The sequence below is a fragment of the Aspergillus aculeatus genome (genome assembly GCF_001890905.1).
Source record: "Aspergillus aculeatus ATCC 16872 unplaced genomic scaffold ASPACscaffold_6, whole genome shotgun sequence".
NCBI classification, from domain to species: Eukaryota; Fungi; Ascomycota; class Eurotiomycetes; order Eurotiales; family Aspergillaceae; genus Aspergillus; species Aspergillus aculeatus.
In genome coordinates this window covers 1378960-1397620 of record NW_017962981.1, presented here as the reverse complement: position 1 = coordinate 1397620, position 18661 = coordinate 1378960, and the positions used below count along the sequence as shown (strand labels likewise).

General features: G+C 50.8%; 4 protein-coding genes across 4 annotated transcripts; 1 reads left to right on the top strand and 3 right to left on the bottom strand.

Moving 5' to 3' along the window:
* Positions 1-306: 306 nt before the first annotated feature.
* Positions 307-5052, bottom strand: ASPACDRAFT_77881 (uncharacterized protein). Its single transcript, XM_020205065.1, has one exon. The coding sequence runs from the start codon at positions 4663-4665 to the stop codon at positions 571-573; it is 4095 nt and encodes a 1364-aa protein (XP_020057366.1). The 5' UTR covers positions 4666-5052; the 3' UTR covers positions 307-570.
* A 2343-nt stretch (positions 5053-7395) lies between these two features.
* On the bottom strand, positions 7396-8705 carry ASPACDRAFT_77880 (proliferating cell nuclear antigen). The gene is made up of 5 exons (XM_020205064.1): positions 8642-8705; positions 8545-8585; positions 8050-8479; positions 7688-7974; positions 7396-7628 (listed from the first exon to the last, which is right to left on the bottom strand). Coding segments are annotated over exons 1-5 (777 nt in total). The 5' UTR covers positions 8643-8705; the 3' UTR covers positions 7396-7610.
* A 419-nt stretch (positions 8706-9124) lies between these two features.
* ASPACDRAFT_77879 (vezatin family protein) lies at positions 9125-11810 on the bottom strand. The gene is made up of 5 exons (XM_020205063.1): positions 11596-11810; positions 11336-11535; positions 10782-11263; positions 10274-10725; positions 9125-10217 (listed from the first exon to the last, which is right to left on the bottom strand). Exons 1-5 carry the CDS (start codon positions 11642-11644, stop codon positions 9556-9558), a joined length of 1845 nt encoding a protein of 614 aa, XP_020057364.1. The 5' UTR covers positions 11645-11810; the 3' UTR covers positions 9125-9555.
* A 1969-nt stretch (positions 11811-13779) lies between these two features.
* On the top strand, positions 13780-16539 carry sha1 (putative calmodulin-binding protein Sha1; the record flags this gene model as incomplete). The annotated part of the gene is made up of 2 exons (XM_020203492.1): positions 13780-16372; positions 16427-16539. 2 exons carry the CDS (start codon positions 13780-13782, stop codon positions 16537-16539), a joined length of 2706 nt encoding a protein of 901 aa, XP_020057363.1.
* Between the last annotated feature and the right edge of the window lie 2122 nt (positions 16540-18661).

Genomic DNA, 18661 nt, shown 5'->3' with positions numbered 1-18661 from the left:
TATCCGTACTGTATGTATTGCAGGACCAAAAATTGGAGGGGCCTGTTTACGACCACACCGCTGAACCAGGAGCCAATCATGTGGGGACTAGATGTTGGTTGTCAGGCAGAAAAGTCTTAATGAAATTTCCGGGCCAACTGTGGCGCTACCGCCACCTCAGGCTCACCACAACACAGCCGGTGATTCTGCCGGGTTGCGGGGGGCTATTCTAGATTGGGGAATATACCTGCCAGTTAGGGCTCAATGCTTATTTCCTACTATCTTGTAGATGGGAGGTTGAAAGACTGGTCTTGTACACTGCCACTTGTGTTCAGCCTTTCAGCCTCAGATGATACATCCTATCACTCGCTTGCCCACTATCATGGGAACTTGCGCGCGGCTGCGTCCCCAAGCAACTCCCATGACACGATTGGAGAATTGTCATGCATTATACGCTATGCCAAAACCGACTATCTAGATACAGAAATGCAAAGAAGCCTTCCACATATGCTCATGTACAATTGTAGAACAGATGCAGAAAGAAATAAAAAAGAAAGATCCTTGACGGCGGGCGCAAGGCGCTTACCCCATCTACTTCCTCCCCCACTTCTTCACGCGGAACACATAGTAAAGAGCAATGGCCGCCACGACGTTGAATCCCCAATAACACCAGAAGATGCCATAGTTCCGCCATCTCTCATCCCAGTAGATCCACCGGAGCGCCAGATACTGGTCCGCGGAGGACATGGAGCAATACTCGCAGCCCGCGGTGGCGTTGGAGTTGTACAGCTGACCCCCGGCGGCGGAGACGTAGCGATCCAGGTACTGGCCGCAGGTCTGGCCGGCGGGCGGGTCGAAGACACTCAGCTCCGCGGCGTTGCACTCCACCGAGCGGCCGTGAAGGATGGTGCTGCTCATGCCGCCGATGTAGTAGGTGAACGGGGAGACGCGGTACATGAAGATCCAGAAGCCGGGGAGATCACCGGGGGGCTGCATAACGCCGTTGAAGATGAAGGAGAAACCGAACATCAGAGTGGCCAGCATGGCAGCGAGGGTGGGCTCGCCGATCGCGCAGACGACCAATTGGGCCATGCTGGATGCATAGATGAAGAACTGGACGATGAACAGCAGGGCGAGGCCATGTCGCTCAGCGTCCTGGCCGGTACCTATCACCGTCCAGTAGTAGCAGGCCCAGGAGCAGATGCCCAGGACAATCTGCCAAGGGATCTCGACGAGCACCTGTGAGATGATGAAAACCTTCCACGAGTAGACTCGCGAGGGTCGCTCGCGGACCTCGTAGAGAGCACGCTGCCGAACGAACTTTGGCATGATCTGGTTGACCAAGGTGTTGAAAATCGTGCACAGCAGGAAGATACTAAAGAGGGTGTTCTGAAATCCCTGCTGCGTGTTGTTGGACTTAAAGAAGGAGAAACCGATGAAGAGACCGGAGATGATGCCGAGCACGTACTTCGAGAACAGGTACTCGGGCTGGCGGTAGTACTGCTGGAACACTCGCTGCAGGACGTAGTAAAGCTGGCTGGTCAGCGGCATCGCGAACTCCGCGTCGCTGTCATCACCGGGATGCATCTGGGGCTCCGGCTGTTGCTGAGCATCCTGGAGCCGGGTGACCTCGGCGTGGACCGCCTTGAACTCGGGGCTGTCGTTCCAGACCTGCACCCAATCAGGTCCCTTGGTGTTATCCCCGGAGACAATTTCGAGAATGTATTCCGCCGGGTTTTCCAGGTCGCTGCAAGTTCGGCCGCCGTTGCGTTCGAAGTAGTCGAGCAGGATCTGGGAATTCGGGCCGATATCACCAAAGTAGACGGTTCGACCTCCCTTGGCGAGGAAGAGCAGGCGATCAAATGTCTGGAACAGCAGGGCACTCGGTTGATGGATCGTGGCCAGCACTGCTTGTCCGTGGTCCGCCAGTCGTCGCAGAAGCGAGCAAATGGTCCAGGAGCTCTGAGAATCCAGACCGCTGGTGGGCTCATCCAGGAAGATCAGAAGCGTCGGCTTGGCCGCTAACTCAACACCGATACTGAGTAGTTTTCTTTGTTCCACGTTCAAGCCCTCGCCCAGTGAGCCTACCACAGCCTCGGCAAAGTCTTGCATACGCAGGATCTTGATGACTTCTTCCACGTACTCGAATTTCTCTTCCTTAGGCACAGACCTGGGCTGGCGAAGCATCGCGCTGAAACGGAGGGCTTCACGAACGGTAGTGGTTTCCAGGTGAAGATCCTGCTGCTGCACGTAACCGGTCCTCCGGGGGAAATTGGCCGCCAGCGGTCGCCCGTTGACCACAACGTCACCGGTCACCACGCCGATGGAGACTCTTTGAGCAAGAACATCCAGAAGGGTGGTTTTACCGGCGCCCGAAACACCCATCAGTGCCGTTAATGTGCCAGGCTTGACCCATCCGTTGACATTGTCCAGAAGCCGTCGTGTACCCTCTTTGACCGGGATGTCGTAGTTGAGGGCTTTCCATGAGAGAATGTCCGTCTGCTCGGGAAGATGAATGACTTCGTCCTCGTTGCTTTGTAATTCCGGCTTCGGGGGAGCTGCCTTACCACCTTCCACTCCCTCCGAGGCGGCCAAAAACTGAGGGACATGACCCGGGCGGAAAACCAGAGTCTCTGCCTTGGATGACTCGCCGGTGTTGATTTCGGAGAAGTACAAGCAGGTGCAGGTGAAGAAGATCATGAAGGCCAGGAGGATACCGAAATTTCTCCAGATGTGGGAGTAGTAATACTCGTAATTCTGTTCAATAAAGGCATCGCCGGAAACGTAGCGTTCGCCAGCTACGGCTCCCACGGCTGAACAGATGAACGAAGACCCCGTACCATAGCTTGGGATCACCGATGCACAAGGGAAGTTCCGCCCATGAAACTCATTAGACACCAATGCCTCGAAGGCATAGAAGATCGGGTTGATCCAGCGGATCCAAGAGAGCCATGGGTGCATGTAGGGTTGCGGTAGGGTGAAACCGGTATAAACCACGATGCAAAGAATCATCACACCTGCCATTGCCATAGCTTGCGTAACCGTCTTGGTGGCTGCAGCTAATGTCCGGAAGATTCCCGACATCGTCAGGATCGCCATAATGAGAAATAGGTAGTAGATGAAGAACTGTGACGGTTCCCGGCGCAGGTTAGTCATGAAGTAGAGGACAATACAAAAGACGGAGCAGCGCATCAATTTGATCGGTAGGTCCATGATTATGCTGGCGAGGGATTCAGCAAATGGATGGACAAACGCATAGCCTGCCTGCTTCGAGGCAATCGGCCTTTGGCTGTATAGTTGCATGATCTCATTCATCGTAACCAAAGCGTTCATGAGGACGGAGAAATACAAGACAGCGCCTTTCTGGAAGAAAGCTGTGGTTGTGTTGGGCGAGTTGTAGAAGATGGATCCAATAACCAGAGACAGGATAACTTGAACGATGACGGTGGACATTGCCGTGGGAAGATCATTGCGGAGTCGCTGAAATGCTCTGCGCAGACAGAGACGCACCTGCATCGGGACGGATAGAAGGTATGGACTTTGAGCTCTGGTATGGCGCGCTTGCCGCTCTTCATGGTGTTGCTTGAACTCTCTAGCTTCGTCAGCATCGACTGGGTGGTCGCGTTGATATTGCTCTATCTGAGCGCAAAGCTCTTTGTATTCGAGGCTGCGCTTCCAATAATCCGCGAACTCCTGAGGGGTGCGAGGGACCTTGTCGACCATGTCTGGACGTGCCCTGCGTTCCCCAGGGTTAGTGATGGACGTGAGAAAATCGCCACTAACTTGACGTTCTGGCAGCTCCCATCCCATCTCCTGGAAGAAGGCCACAGCGCGATCACTAGGGCCGTAGTAGATCTCGTAGCCTTCATACAGAAGGACGACCTTATCGAACAGGTCGTACATCGACTGAGATGCCTGATAGGCGGCAACCGCATGGCACGACTGTCCAATGTCGGCAGAAAGGCGTAATGACTTGATGAGCTTCAATGCAGACGCGGAATCCAAGCCGCGAGTGCTGTTGTCCCAGGCTCCGATCCGACTCCGAGAAAGGAACATTTCAGCGATACTGACCCGCTTGCGCTCGCCACCACTAACTCCTCGAATGAAATTGTCTCCAACCTTGGTGTTGATGGTTTGTGTGAGGCCGAACACCGAAAGAACGACTTGGGTGAGCGTGTCGACATACTCTTCGCGCGTAATACCTTCGAGGCGTCGTTGAGGAGTACGCGCATAAGCCGCAAATGAGAGGGTCTGGCCAACTGTCAGATGGGGGAAGTGCTGGTCAACCTCCCCGTTGTAGGCGACTTCGCCACGATGATGCTTGATCATGTCATCGTATGCCAGTCCCTGGAACTGGATATTGCTCTGAGGTTCAAGAGTCAACCCCCCGAGATGTCCACAAAGAGTCTTCAGAAAGGTCGAACAGCCACTTCCTGGACGACCAAGTACCAGAAGCAGCTCACCACTCTGAAGTAAGCCGTCAAAGTTGTGAAGGATCTGGCGTGGGGGAGGCGACCGTTGTCCCGAAAGAAGTCGGGAGATTCGACGGAAAGGGGTCGTCAGCTGCGTGAGAAGTGTTTCCTGGAAGCGTAGTGCCGAACCCGAACCGGAGATACACAAGTTGGAGAAGACGACGCCCTGAGTTTGTGGTGTGATTCCTGCCTGACTATTTGCCCTCAGAACCATTGCTGCCCATCGTCGATGGTCAAATTCCGGACTCGTGGGATCCAATCGGGGGTCGTTCTTTTCGTCAAGGGTCGCAGTGTGTGAGAGCGTCCGGCCATGTCGACTTGACGCGATTCGTGTAAGATTTTGAAGCTCCTCCTGCTCGTCTTCAGATGTTAATGATACGCTCGAGTCCGACCGATGGTCGCCGAGCACATCTCCAGCTTTCTGCATAGCGCCGCCGGATATGATAATAAACTCGCTAGAACAATCAGTGAGTGTTCAGAGGATAGGGCCTCTGAGCCTGAGTGGTTGTGGCCTATGTTGCCCTCTGGAAATAAGGTTGTACGAAAGCGAACTGACTGAATAGGGACAAGCGAATCCAAAGGTGGATGAATGTATATCAGGAAGGACAATTAGTTAAGTATGATTTACCCCTTCCCCTCTCAAGCTGCGTTCATCAGTCTCATATTTAAAAGGCTTCCAAACGAGGACGTCGGCAAAGCGCAGACCGCAGCCCGAGACAAAACCATTGGTCCTATTCATCATAGTTCTATGGTTATGAATCGAACCCGGAAGGAGGTGAAGCCGGCCCCACGAGATGGAGACGGCTATTCTAGAATGTATTGGCCCAGGCGCCCCCGAGTCGCCATGCACAACTAGAAGTCTGAGTACAAGTTTTTAAGGCACAGCGCCTGGGGAACGGAGATAGTCGATCGGTCCCGAGCCCCGTGGCAGCAATCCCGCTGGTATGACCAAATTTTGCACTCAGGAGCGGAGCCACTTCGCCTTGTTGGCACGCCGAATTCGCGGTTTAGAGGCCAGGGGTCGCTTAAAGTTTGTCTGACTCCGACTGTCACCCCCTGCAAGTGCTCGAATCGAGGGTTGACTTTGGAGAATTTCCATGCTTTTTTTTCCCTCGCCACATGCGTCAGATCCGGTCTGACGCGCCACAAGGCCCAAGCAAATAATTGAACCAATCCAGAGGAAGAGCTTTGTTGCATTTTTGGCGCTGATTCATCGCGCTGGTTTATCGGTACCGTGAGATGATCTTCAGCACAGCAATTATGCAGTCGCTGGGGCAGTCGGCGAAACGGAATTCCTAGCGCCGACATCGCGGCGCGCCCGCTGCCCGATGACCGATGGTGGGTTCACAACTGTCATTTGAAAAAGTCTCGAGGTTAGTACCGTGGTACAGCGTTTCACATTTCAGGTCCAACACCCTCATGAATGGAAACATTCGAGGGGCCAGGGGAAGCTCGTCGGCTATTGCAGACACACAGCGTTATCTCCGTCCGACGTGTCAAAAGATGGGGAATGCTTGTCATCATGTGATCTCGAGGCGACAAGATATACATATACCCTCACTGTAGGAATTGATTCATCGATAAGCTATTGCTTCTGCGGCATGGTATGTAGAAGAGCCGTTGAAGTCCATCTAGGAAGTCAATGCCAGGCAAACCGTTCTTCGTAGGCAGATAGGATTGCCAATCCATCCGAATTTCAAGGCAGCTAGGTGTTTTCAGATCAAGGCGAAGCCCCTCAATGCCAGACACTCAGGGGTCAAAATCATCTCCAGCAACAAAGTTTCAGAATCGAATAAGTCAAAAGTCTAGAATCATGGCCACAAATTCGAGTCACAGTCACCAAAGCCTGGAACCCATACTCAATTCAAGTATGCTCCATAACCCGGGGAGATCATGGATTGGACAGGAGGGAATCCCATTCGCGCTGCTGCCCATGGAGGGAAAAAGAGATTCAAACAATGCAAACAGAGCTTCGTTCCCGGCCCCCTCCCCCTCCCCCCCCCGAGCCCGTAAAGGAAAGCGGTGAAGCCCACCATGCAGCTTAGTAGCTAAAAAAAACCACCACAAACTTGACTCACTCTTTTCCTCTTCTCTTCTTCTCTTTAAGCGCCATCCTTACCAATGCTGCGTTTCTTTGCTACACACGACGAGATCCCCATCTCGTCTTTTTTTTCCTCGGTTCTTGGCCGATTCTCACGAATCGGCCTCCCGAGAAAAAAAAATTTTACCCTGCAAATGAGAAATTCGGAGGAATCTTCACCCAACCACCCGCTTCCCCCTCTTCTTCACGAAGAGGAAAAGCCGGTACTGCCCGCAAGGGCCCGGTGTGATATGCACCTGCAACTGGCATCAGAAACATCGGGGGAGTGAAGGAGCCAGGAAACTGGCCCCTTTTCGCTCGTTTCCCCATGGGAGAGTCGTTGCGAAGATTGTGTGCCACTGGTGACACTTTAGTGCAATACGCAGCATGCTCGGGTTTCTTTTCTTCACCTCTTTTGAGGGAAGGACTGGGACTGGGTATAATTCGATTCCGATTATTCTGGTAGGGATGGCGCTTCACCCCTCTTTTTTTCCCAGGTCAGTTTTATCACCCCCGCTCCCACTTGTTCGTTGGGCGATTGTTATATCGCTTAGTGGGAGACTGGAAAGTGCTTTTTTGAAGCCCCGCTAATTGTTGGGTTTGGGGCTTTTATGGTGCACCATCCATGCAAGCCTTCTAGGTTGTCGGGCTGTTGGTGTCGGTGCGGTGGTTGGGCTTATTCGGTGCAACTCATGGCAAGGATGAAAACAAGTGAACTGGAGACCAGGGGTATCATAGCATCAAAGAGCTTTAACTAGAAGTTTTCAATACATTATTCTAGGTCTCAATGCAGCTTTTCCAGCTTTTAAAACAGCAATGTAGAATCGGCATCTTAAAGTGTTCAATTACCAGAATACCCAATTTCCCTTATAAACCAATTGAATTTTGAACAATTGAAACGCTTGATATCTAACAGGATATTATAATCGAAGTGAACCTTGACCCCCGTGCACACAATCAAGGGATATTTTCTGGTGGTGCGGTGTGTCAATGGAAACAAAATAGAAATGGAAATCGTGGCCTCCCTGTTGCTCCCTCTTTTATCATGATGGCATTCGTTGCTCTTCGCAATCATTAGTCTACTCCTCGTCACCAATCTACGCACGCAAGTTAGTCAGCGAGGCAATTCAAATGAGTATCCAGCGTAGAGACAAACCTTAGGAGCAAGGTAAAATCTGAGATGGCCGCTTCCCAGACCATACTCGACGAGGAGGGGTACCTCCTGCGACAAGCACAGAGTCACCTTGTTGGACAAGTTGGTAGCCTTGCAGAAGTTGACGAGATACTTGAGAGAGAAAGTGAGGGCGACGGGCTCACTGAGAGCAATGGAGACGCTCTGCTCAGGCTTGTCGACATTGCTGTGTTGACGGACAGTGACAGAGCCGCTACCAATGTCACCCTGGCAGGAGAACTTGACACCCTCCTTCGTGGCCTCGATAACGACTGTGGAAAGGTCAGCTCAACCCAGCAACTACTCGTTCTCGATGCTGTTCCACATCGTGGTGTAAGGATGCATACCGGACTCAGAAAGAGCCATCAGGTCTCTGCAGATGCGCTGGAATTCGGCTGCCGGCATCTCAACCGTAGCAGCGTACTCTGTCTCGGGAATGGCCAGGTGTTCTTGATCGATGTCCATCAACTTGATATCGTACTCGCTCAGTCTGTCGGTCTCGGCACTCTCGAACATCAGGTTGACGGCATCGGGAGAATCCTCGGCCTTGAGGGTAAGAATATCTTCGTTCTGAGCAGCCCGCAGGACCTTGGTCAGGGAAACCAGGTTGATACCGAGGGCAATGTTACGGTCGCAGCGGTAGGGAGAAAATCCTTCAGCCTTGAGCAACATGGAAACGAGGGCAACATGGGAGTTATCCATGGCCTGTAGAGAGATTCCCGAGTCATTGCAATCGAAGTTGCAGTCCTGCACGAGATCCTTGATCGCGTCGACAACCTGGACAAGCTGATCTTAGCGACGGGGCGGGGTCATTTGTGGGATTCAATGGTGAAGGTACGTACGCGCTTGAGAAGACTAGCTTGTTCGAGGCGAGCTTCCAACACTGTGAAGAGTTAAAATCGCAGTCAAGAGGAAGATTGAAGATTTGGTAAGGCATACTCTTGATGTGTAGTGGCGGTGTGGTAAGAGTAAGGACTAATTAAGATGAGCTTGATGGTAGGAATGTTCTGGGCAAAGGCAATTATATCAGTGGATATGATAAGACGAAAATGCAGTGATCAAGAAACTGTGAGAAGAGGCGTACAGGGAGAAGTCGAGGGTTCTGTTGAGTGTGTCTTAAGTTAGAGAGAAATTAGCTAAAGGAGCAGAAAGTGCAGCAAGGTCGCGTCCGTGGGTTTCTTATTCCTACTAGTGGGGGAGGCACGCGTTCGGGTCGCGTCATACCACAGGCTGATATGACCAGTTACGGTTAGCCTTCAGGCCTGAGGCAGGAATGGATTTGGACCAGCACCAGCCCGCGCCTCATATGCCCCAGTGCTTAATGAGAGAGGTAAGACTGCAAGTGGCATCGGAATGGAGTGAAGTTGTGATTTGTTTGTGTTTGATATTTAGTACGATATATACTACCGTTGCCCTAATTATAATCGATTTAAGTAATGTGTTAAGATATGTACACAAGGCAATTTCTTCTTGACAAATGAGATAAACTGGCGACTGCCAGTAGTGATAGGTGCATTCGCAAAACAGTACAGAGTAAGAATATGCAGGCGAAGAATAGTAAGAGATAGTGTACAGTTGAAAAAGAGAGATATTGAGCCTGCAACGCTTCGAATAAAGTAAATGATGCAGAGAAAAAGCGAAAAACGAATGCAACACCGCCCAAGCGCCTTTGACACCGGTCCACTCTATACATTTTTGGGTATCAATTGCATGATTTGCTGGCTAAGTTCGGATTCGAGTCGAGACCAGAACAAGACTCTGAAGAGAAAAATGATGTGCGAGGATCGAAGGAGGAAATTACGACTGAGGTCTGATGGAGTAGTCGTAATAGATAAGTATGTGCGGATTGCCGATCAGATGCTCGTAACACGCTTCGCATACATAGTGCGAGGTCTTTGCTTGATGACCATCTCAAGCTCCTTCAGCATGTTTGTGTTTGCATCAGCACGATCGCGTAGAGCGGCTTGCCGCGCCCTGTCTTCTTTGACACGGGCGATGCGCTCTTCTCTGGTCATGGATGCCCTTTTATTGCGAGGCGGAAGAGCAATTGCTTCGAAGATCTCCTCTGCGTCATCTGCATTGTGGATGATGAATGAATCGGGCCTTTCTCCGTTCAAAGCCCTGAGTGCATCTGCCGGGCTCCCTTCAACAGCCGTGGACCCCCCAAGGCTAGGGGTAGGCGACAGAGGGATTTTGATACTACTCGTAGGCCGCGAGTAGTCTCTGTTGGGTTGTGTGTCCAGCGCACTTGCCAGTGCTGACTTGCCCGCCTCCCATTCCTGAAGCAGACTCTTGATGTCAGCACCGATAGAATCATATTGAGGCACGAGGGTTGCCTCAAACTCGCTTGAGTCCGGCCGTTCAAGATTTGCGCTCGATGCCTCTCTGAGAATATGCATTTTTGCGTGAAGTGCCCGAATCCCTTGGGAAAGGGAGTTGATCCGACGGTACTGTGCACGAAGGTTGTCCTTGTTGGGCGAGGCGGTTGGTAAAGGAGAAGGAGGAATAGCATCAGCTAAAACGATAAAAAGATTAGCTTCAGAGCGAGCATTGGACCACGGGCACGCTTACTGTCTTCTTCGTTCAGAATGCTGGTCATTTTGTGGGTGTTTTCCCCGGTCACGCTGGCCAGGTCGCGCATCTGTTCGACAGCAGTGGTCCATCTCGCAATATCAGACCCACCACCATCGGCCCCAAGGGCGAGAAGACAACAGAGAATACTCTTTCTCACGACATAGAGTCTTCCGAATAGCGTCCGCAACGCACGCAGAGAGTATTGGTCCTCGGTCGCTCGGTCCTGGTATAATCCCTGTGCCTCCACAAGCTCTTCTTCAGAAATGTCATAGATGTCGTAATATTTGGCCAGGTTTGCGTCATCGGTAAGAGGCTGTAAGGTCTGTTGTGCTTGGAGGTATCGACCTAGCATAGAGTGGAAGGATTCGGATACGGTGCGACGCAGTCTCAAGCATCGTCGTATTTGTGTTTGGTCTTCAAGTCTGCTAATGGGTGGCAAAGGCGTGCTTCTATGGAGGAGGTCAATCAAGGCCAGATATAGGAGCAAAAGGAGACGGCCACCTACATGCGGTAGCCTCTCGAGACCAGCTCGACTTCCTGTATAAACACGACTGATGCCGATGCAGCAGAGTCGAATCCCTGAGCATTGCCTATAAATGTCGCCGCTGCATCTACAGCTTGGTGCCGCAGATACTTCAACCACTGCCTCTTCGCGAATGCGAAATAGAATACTCCGATGACGGGGACCAATACCAGCAGCACCCCGACCTTCCATGGACTGAGTCCCAATGCGGGTTTTGAACGGCCCCATTGTATCAACCAAGCAACAGAGAAAGATGTCGACGCAGTCACAAGGGCCCCTTGTAGGCCAAAGGTCGCGGAAATCGAGGGAAGATCGGCAGGTCGTGCAGCAGAGAATACATCCGTGGCTGAGGTATAGGAAGGCGCACTGTGCTCGTTCAACAATTGAGACGCGACGATAACATAACCGAATTGTTCAAGGAATCGCTCGTTGTCGTTTCGTCCGACGCGCGAGTTCAAGGCCGACTGCAGGGAAAGGATTCGGGTTAGAAGTGCTTTCGGCGCAGAGAACCTCATGAATAAGCTATGGCGTCATACCGTGCAGGCATCATAGAGTTTACCCAGAGTTGCCCTCTGTCGCAAGACCTTCTGATCAAGTGGTTTGGGAAGTTTATTCCGAATGCGCTCCTGGAACTTTGAAGCACCTCGTGGGGCGAAATCCGCTGCGGTGGAATCGGAGAAATCGTCGCTATGCTCGGTCTCCTGAACCGGCCAGTTTGCATCGTGCTCACCCTCCCCTGACGTGACAATGAATGAGACCTTTGAACTCCCACGAGATGGATTGAGATCAAACTCACCGTGGAGATATTCAGCCAAGGGCGAGTTCTCATAGACAAGAGCTTCCATGATCGGTAAGCATTCCGGACCGCGAAGCGGGTGAGGTGGAGTGAAGCGACGGTTGAACCGGGAGGAAACGCAGGTTAGGTGTCTCGAATACAGATAGGTACAGTGTATCTCCAGAATGACCAGCGGGTAAGAAAATGGGATTATCGCAAGCCCATCTCCGCGACAATCCAATGGGGCGCGTGGTAAAGTCGAAGGAGAGGGAGTCAGGCAGAAGAGTATCGAATAATGATCAGTGGAATCCGGTCGGGGGCGAGAGATTGGGGAGGGGATGGGAGGAAAGGACAGGAAACGGGAAATGAGCGTGAACGGCACTAGCAATTGGAAGTGGTGGAAATCGAGGCGTGTAAGGGAGGCTGAGTGGATACTTTCAAGAGGAACAGGAATAGACCGGATGACCGGTGCACTTTTAATGACGGAGGAAGATATACATAGCACGGATTACCCCTGGCAGATGGAGACTCGGAAGTTGGAACAGTGCACTGTGCAGAGGTACGGAGTTGCATTGCCAAAGAGGCCAAGAGGGCCACGTTGGAGGATCAGACCATGTGTGGTGAGTGAGGGTGCCTGCTAGTCTGGGGAAACTCGACCGCTGAGCTCTTTTGCCCACGCAACTAAGGATTTAGGCGCCCCCCACCACCGATTGATGCTCTGCACGAGAGGTCGATCCGGCCGATTTTGGTTTGGTAGTCTTTCTCGTTTTCGTGTTTTTTCTTTCCTTTTTTTTCTTTTTTTTTTTTTTTTTTCCCTTTCTATTTTTCATGGAGATGAGGCTGTTGACCCTGCGCAGCATTTATCCTACCGGGGTTGAATGCAATCTCAGCTTGTGAACAACTAGGTAATGAGTACAACCCCCTGACCGAGGCTCGGAGCTTTGTTATGCAAGTCATCAGTCCGGCGTTGGAATTCAGCTGCCAATATATCATTCCCTTGGGCCTATTGGTACACTTGTTTCATATCGCCCAAATCGAGGTAGTTCGCGGAAGCCGCCGGCTATAACTATGGTCCATCAACTAGCGACAGTAATGGTCATATTTGAGTCGCCTAGCGTTGACATTAAAGTGGCCCATTCGCAATCCATACTCCCCTATTATAGTCAGGTCAAGACGTATACGAAGTGCTCAACAATTTTTCATCATCCAGCAAGACTGACAAGGTCGCCATCTTCCCCAGAAACATTGAACTTGATCATCATCTCTTTTGAGTTTCGAACCATAACATACGTTCAGGGGGTGTGGTGTAGTGTAGTGAGACACAGAGCACGAAAATGGTCATCTGGGTTTTTGGGAAACCTCGGCAACCAACTGTTCTTCTTTAAGGGCAACATACGTTGAGATTATAATCGCCATTGCCTTGCTCAACGCACATGCATGCGAAGGTTCACAGGTGATAACTACCTTGTAGTCCTGGCTGGACCCGACTTGCACAGGGCTCGCCCCTTCCCCGGAATGATGCACATGCACCTTGACGTATCCTTGCATTCTTAACCTTAATAACCCTCAATGTATCTCACCAGTCGGAATGATAATACCGAGTTGCCTGAGAATCAAGCTAGGTTGAACTGTCATGGGTTGCGCGACCGCTAGTAACCGTGTTGGTCTCTTCCATACGCTTGCTTACGAGGCATATGGGTGACGGAGGAATAGTCATGTTGATGAAGTGCCGTCTTTAGCGAGTCACGTACGAAGAGAATTTTTTGTACAGGATTAATGAAAATAGGTGCGTACTATGAAATTGGCTGCATGACATTAAAGGGCCGGATTAAGTGTCATTTTGATGCCTCAGGTGTCTAATTGCGTTGCGCCGGCAACTCACCTGTCAACACCGCGTCTCCCTACCTCACATCCAGACCCATCTCGTCCCAAACTTCATTGGATTAGCTTTACTATTCGCCTCCTAACTAGGGAGTCCACCATGCTCTTCGAGGTGTAACTGCAAACTTTCTACTAACATATACTTCCTCCACTCGACGCGTTACCCATCAACGCAAGGCTACCACCATATATTTCCGCGATCAAGCATGTTGAGCCGGCAGAATTCCTAGAGCGATTCGAAAAGTGACTTCAATCTATCACTGCCATCAATACGTCTCAACTCAGAAACAACGAGCATCTTATCTACCCCCTTTGAATATCAAGATGCCAAGCTACATCTATGATGCCGTAACCCCCTGCCCCTCGCGACAGGGGACTTCGGGACTCAATCGAAGCAGCATTAGGGGCTCGCTCGATGGTCTGTGTGACACCAGCATCACCAGTAGTGATTCCACCGAAAACATCGACTTTATGACCGAAATTAGACCATCAGTGCTGACGGGCGTTAAGCCCAGGCGCAAAACTCGATCGAACGCGTCCTTCCTGATTCGCGACGAATCCGAGGTAGACTCCGTGCAAGCTGCGCCTGGTTTGAGAAGGGCACCAAGTACCGCGACAACCATCGCTTCGTCTCACAGAAAGTCCTTGCTTGCCCAGCCGGCTCAGAGGTTTCGTCCTAAGGTTAGCTTTGTTGCTAGCCCACAGAGAAAATCACGGCCCATAGGAGTCGTCACGTCAACGCAGCACAGAGAACGGGGCCAGGAAGAAAACAATGAGCTTTTACTGCAGATAAATGGCGCGCGACAGAAGCCTCAGTCTGGGGATGCACTCAAAAAAGCCGTTCGACGCAATACGGTCTACATACCTCCAGATGATACCACAGTTGCGAGCGTGTTCATGGGTCTATTCAGTCCCCAGAAAACCGAGAACGTTGAAAATCTTCTTCGAGAGGACACACAGATCAACAGCCTGGAGGCACAAATTGCACGGAAACGACTGGCTAAACGGTCCCTCAACTCAGCGGTGCAGCGGGCGCCGTTGAATCCCAGCACGAAAATTGCCCAGGGGGCTAATATTCATGTCGACCTGCCTGGCAAAAATGGTGGGAAGGAGAATATACCACCTGGATCATTCTTCATTGACAGTAAAAACCAACAATCCTTGAAGACCAAAGAGCCCTGTGAACGCAACCAGGCTGTTGCTTCGATTGGGAATCGAACTCTCGGGACCAAAGCAGCCTCAAAGCCAGCGAACTCGGCGCTAGCTTCCAAGACAAGCAATCGGATTCAGCCCGAGACCAGAAAATGCATTTCCGAGACAGAGCCTATCAAGAGACATCCACTCGACAGCAGGAAACAGACAACATGTTTCAACCACGAAGCCTTGCCAGCCAAAAGCGATGAGGCTCCCATATCAACGCGGAAGACCATGATGGCGAAGTCCAGAACCCCACAGGTTCTGGAAGCGAAAGAGCTCGCAAAAAGTTCTTGTGTCATCCCTGACAACATCACGAAACCGGAATTGTACGAGGATGACTGGCTTGGGCACCAGGAGGTTCTATTGAACCAGCTAATGAATGAGTTATTGGACACCAGTAATCACAACGCCGATTGTATCGATGCCAGCAAACTCAGAAATGAGCTGCTAACCCTATACCAATGTGCTCCTTTTATGCAATTGCAGAAACGGCTGAAGGCTTCATTACTCTATGGTGCTCTGAGCCTGCCAAAGGACGTGCTCAATGATGCCAGTAAAATATATCGAGACTTGGGCTTAAAGCGGAAATTCCTTGACTTTTGGATCCATACTTACGACTTGCAAACTCTCAGAGCAGCACTGGAAGTGATTACTGGGAGAACGATTCCAAATTCGAAGCTGGCGGCGGGCATCGGCGACATTGGCGGAAAAAAGGCAATGAAACGGAGATTAGCAGGCTTCTTGGATGTTTTCCTTTTGCAGAACCAGGATATGGATCGACATCCACAAGACCGGGGAGAAGAGGATGGAGACATCGCAGGACGTGCATACCGTCGAACCTTTCTCCGGAGCATCATGATCATTGTACTTCTGGATCAAGCAAAACGATGCTCTGAGGTCTCTCTACCACATCTCCTTTTCCACCCTTCGTCCTTGTACAAGTCCTCCAATACTGTCTTGCAGGCACTGGGTCAATTGCTATTGCCATCGTGTGGCGATATCATCAAAGCGCTGTATCATCTTGACTGCCAGTTGTCGTATGAGCAGCAACCCTTGGCGGAGTACCACTTTGGGATCAACAATATTGCTGTGGACCTGCGCGATGGAGTGCGATTGGCACGGCTTGTCGAGTCGTTGGTTTCGAAGTCAGTCTCAGTTAGAGAGCTGGGGAATCAGAGATGGCCATTGACTAGCAGGCTTAAGTTTCCCTGCATGGGACGGGCAGTAAAGCTGTTTAATGTGCAGATCACCTTGGATTCACTGTCTTCTATGGACGAGACAAAAAAGCTTGTCCACAATCTGCGCGCGGAAGACATCGTGGACGGACATCGTGAGAAGACTATCGGGCTACTTTGGGGCCTCATCAGCACTTGGGGTCTCGACAGGCTTTTGGATAGTCATGGATTGCGGAGGGAAGTTCATCGATTGAAGGCGACCACTTCCCGATTTGACATTGAGGATGTCGAAAAGTTGATCTCAACTTCTTTGGACATTTCAGGAGGCGAGAACGACATAAATAGATCATCGCTAAAACAATGGGCTAGTACCCTAGCGGAGAACAATGGGCTACACCTTGAGAACTTCAGCACATGCTTTAGCGATGGGAAAATCTACGAGAGCATTGTCAACGAGTACGAGGGGGATATGGTTGCCGATGCTCAATCCTTGTCATCGACCCTGGAGTCTCGCCTTCAAGCTTTTGGCTGCAGTGCGCCGCTTGGTGAGTTAATGGTGACTATCCTGATCGTTTCCGCAACGACTAACCAACCTTTAGTAAGACTGATATGTCCATCTGCTTCTGGTGCTCATATCCCCAATGCCGACTTCACGATTGGAGTCCTCGCCTTCCTCTGCTCTCGAATATTATCTTCCATCAAACGGGCATGAAAGCTTAGGTAGATGCATCGCAACATTATTTGTGGGGGGGGGGACCTCATGAGCAGCAAACAGCAAGCGAGGGATTCACTAATTTGTGCATAACTTGCTGAGCGTTAGAAAGAACAGAATTGAGTCGTTAGGATAACGAGGAGTTTACCGGGAAGCTTGGGTTTATTTTCATAGGGGACTCGCTCCAGCCACCTTCACCGATACCAACATCAATGTCAACATTTTTATGCCGAATTTTTAGGAGCTACAGTGCAAAGCAAATTCTCCAAGTTATGAGCTCGTACAGATGGGCCACCAAGATCAGCATACGGCGTCTTCTATCTGCCATGCCCTGATATGCAAACAGCAAAGGACTTGGCGGCATCGGATCTATAGAGATAGTATGTGGTTTGAAGGCATGCACAGCACAGTACTCAAGGCACATCTGTGTCTCAATAAACAGACCCCGGAATGGTCTTCCTTCTCTTCCCTCCCCCTTCATAACACCAGACGATAGAACCATGTTGCCCAGAAAGAAGACGACTACTCTGCCCCGTATCGTTGCTCCCATCTTACTGCCTAACTCCCGGCCCCTATAGCTTAGGTCAGACCTCGCTCACCCAGCATCACAAAGCACCTCGCTCTGCCCCGGACCCATACAACATACGAGCTATATCCTCAAGCCTTGGTCGGCTCAACGGATGTCGCATTGTGTAAGGCCCGAGTAAGGCCTACGCTGATCGCGAATCCCAGATGCCTGCCTACGCAGGGAACGCAATGTTGATGCCTACACCGTCAAACCTGCATCCATGGGGGGAGCAGACTGCAGCAATCCGGAGCGATTCTACAGACAGCACAGCACAGCACAGCTTCCATATCACACCCAGGTCAGCCAAGTATTTCCCTTACGTGGGTCGTTCAACCGATGATGCTATCCCAAGCATTCCAGCGTGGAAGGCTTTGCGTCACCGAGATTGGCAACTCCTACTTTCGGTATTTCTATCGAAAGTCAGAGATCTGCTAAATGCCATAGAGTAACATATTATGATTATATCATAATCAAACGCTCCGCGCGAGCCTTCTGCAGCCCGGAATCGTTTTTGGAAAGAGTAAAGTAACGAAATTTACGGCGGTAGGCCGTTACAGAACAGATAAAAATAGGAAATAGGAAGCCAACCTATGAAGTGATTGACCCCTTCAGCCCTGTCTTCTTTTCCATCATAATAGCCACTAACTTACTGAGTAGTATTGCTGAAGGGCCGGGCTAGGATCATCGCCACGGGAAAGATACGTGGAGGCCTGATGGTGGATGACATCACAAGGTCACATCTTTTTCCATCCGTGTTGTGGTGAATGTAATTTGTTCGGGTGACTGGCTGACTGACCGACTGACTTAATCATGATTAGGGATAGTAGGAGGAAGTATAGGGCGAGTGAGTATGAGTAAGATAGTCCAAGCTGCTGATGATAAGCCGGTATAGCCGAAGATCTCAGCCACTGATTGCTAGACACAGAGAGAGAGAGAGTCAGGCTGCAAACGGTGGGTGGCAGGGCGATGACGTAGCCTTCGCTTCTGCTTTCGTTCGGCCCCGAAAATATCCGGACTGTTGTATCTACTTATCTCGGTATACATTCTCTTTTCTAACATCTTGTTGCTTTCAGGGGGATTTGATTTGTAAATGCATAAGATTCTGACATAACCTCAGCTGTATAATGATATAATCACAATGACTATCAATGCGAACAAACTTGAATAACAGATCAAGTGATAAATGCGGGGAAAGTAACAGAGAGAGAGAAACCCCCGTGACATTCGAGAAGTTTGCCCAAAAGGGAAAGTAGGCAAGGTCACTGAGTGCATCATCATGGAGAAAACTTGACCTCTCTCACTCTCTAGGCGGTCGGAGCTTCTCTCGCTGTGCCTCTCTTTCGCTCTCTCCTTAAACCCCGACATTAGCGGCCTGCACTCTACTCCTTTGGAACGTTGGAGGAGGCTTAAGTTAAGCTACCTAACCACCCTCCATCTCCCTCAAATGTGTATGTACCTGTGCTGGATCAACCTTATTTGCACGAGCCATCATTGGACAAGATACAGATCGCCCGCCTCATGATCATTCCCCCCCGTCGATCGCTGATGTGGAGA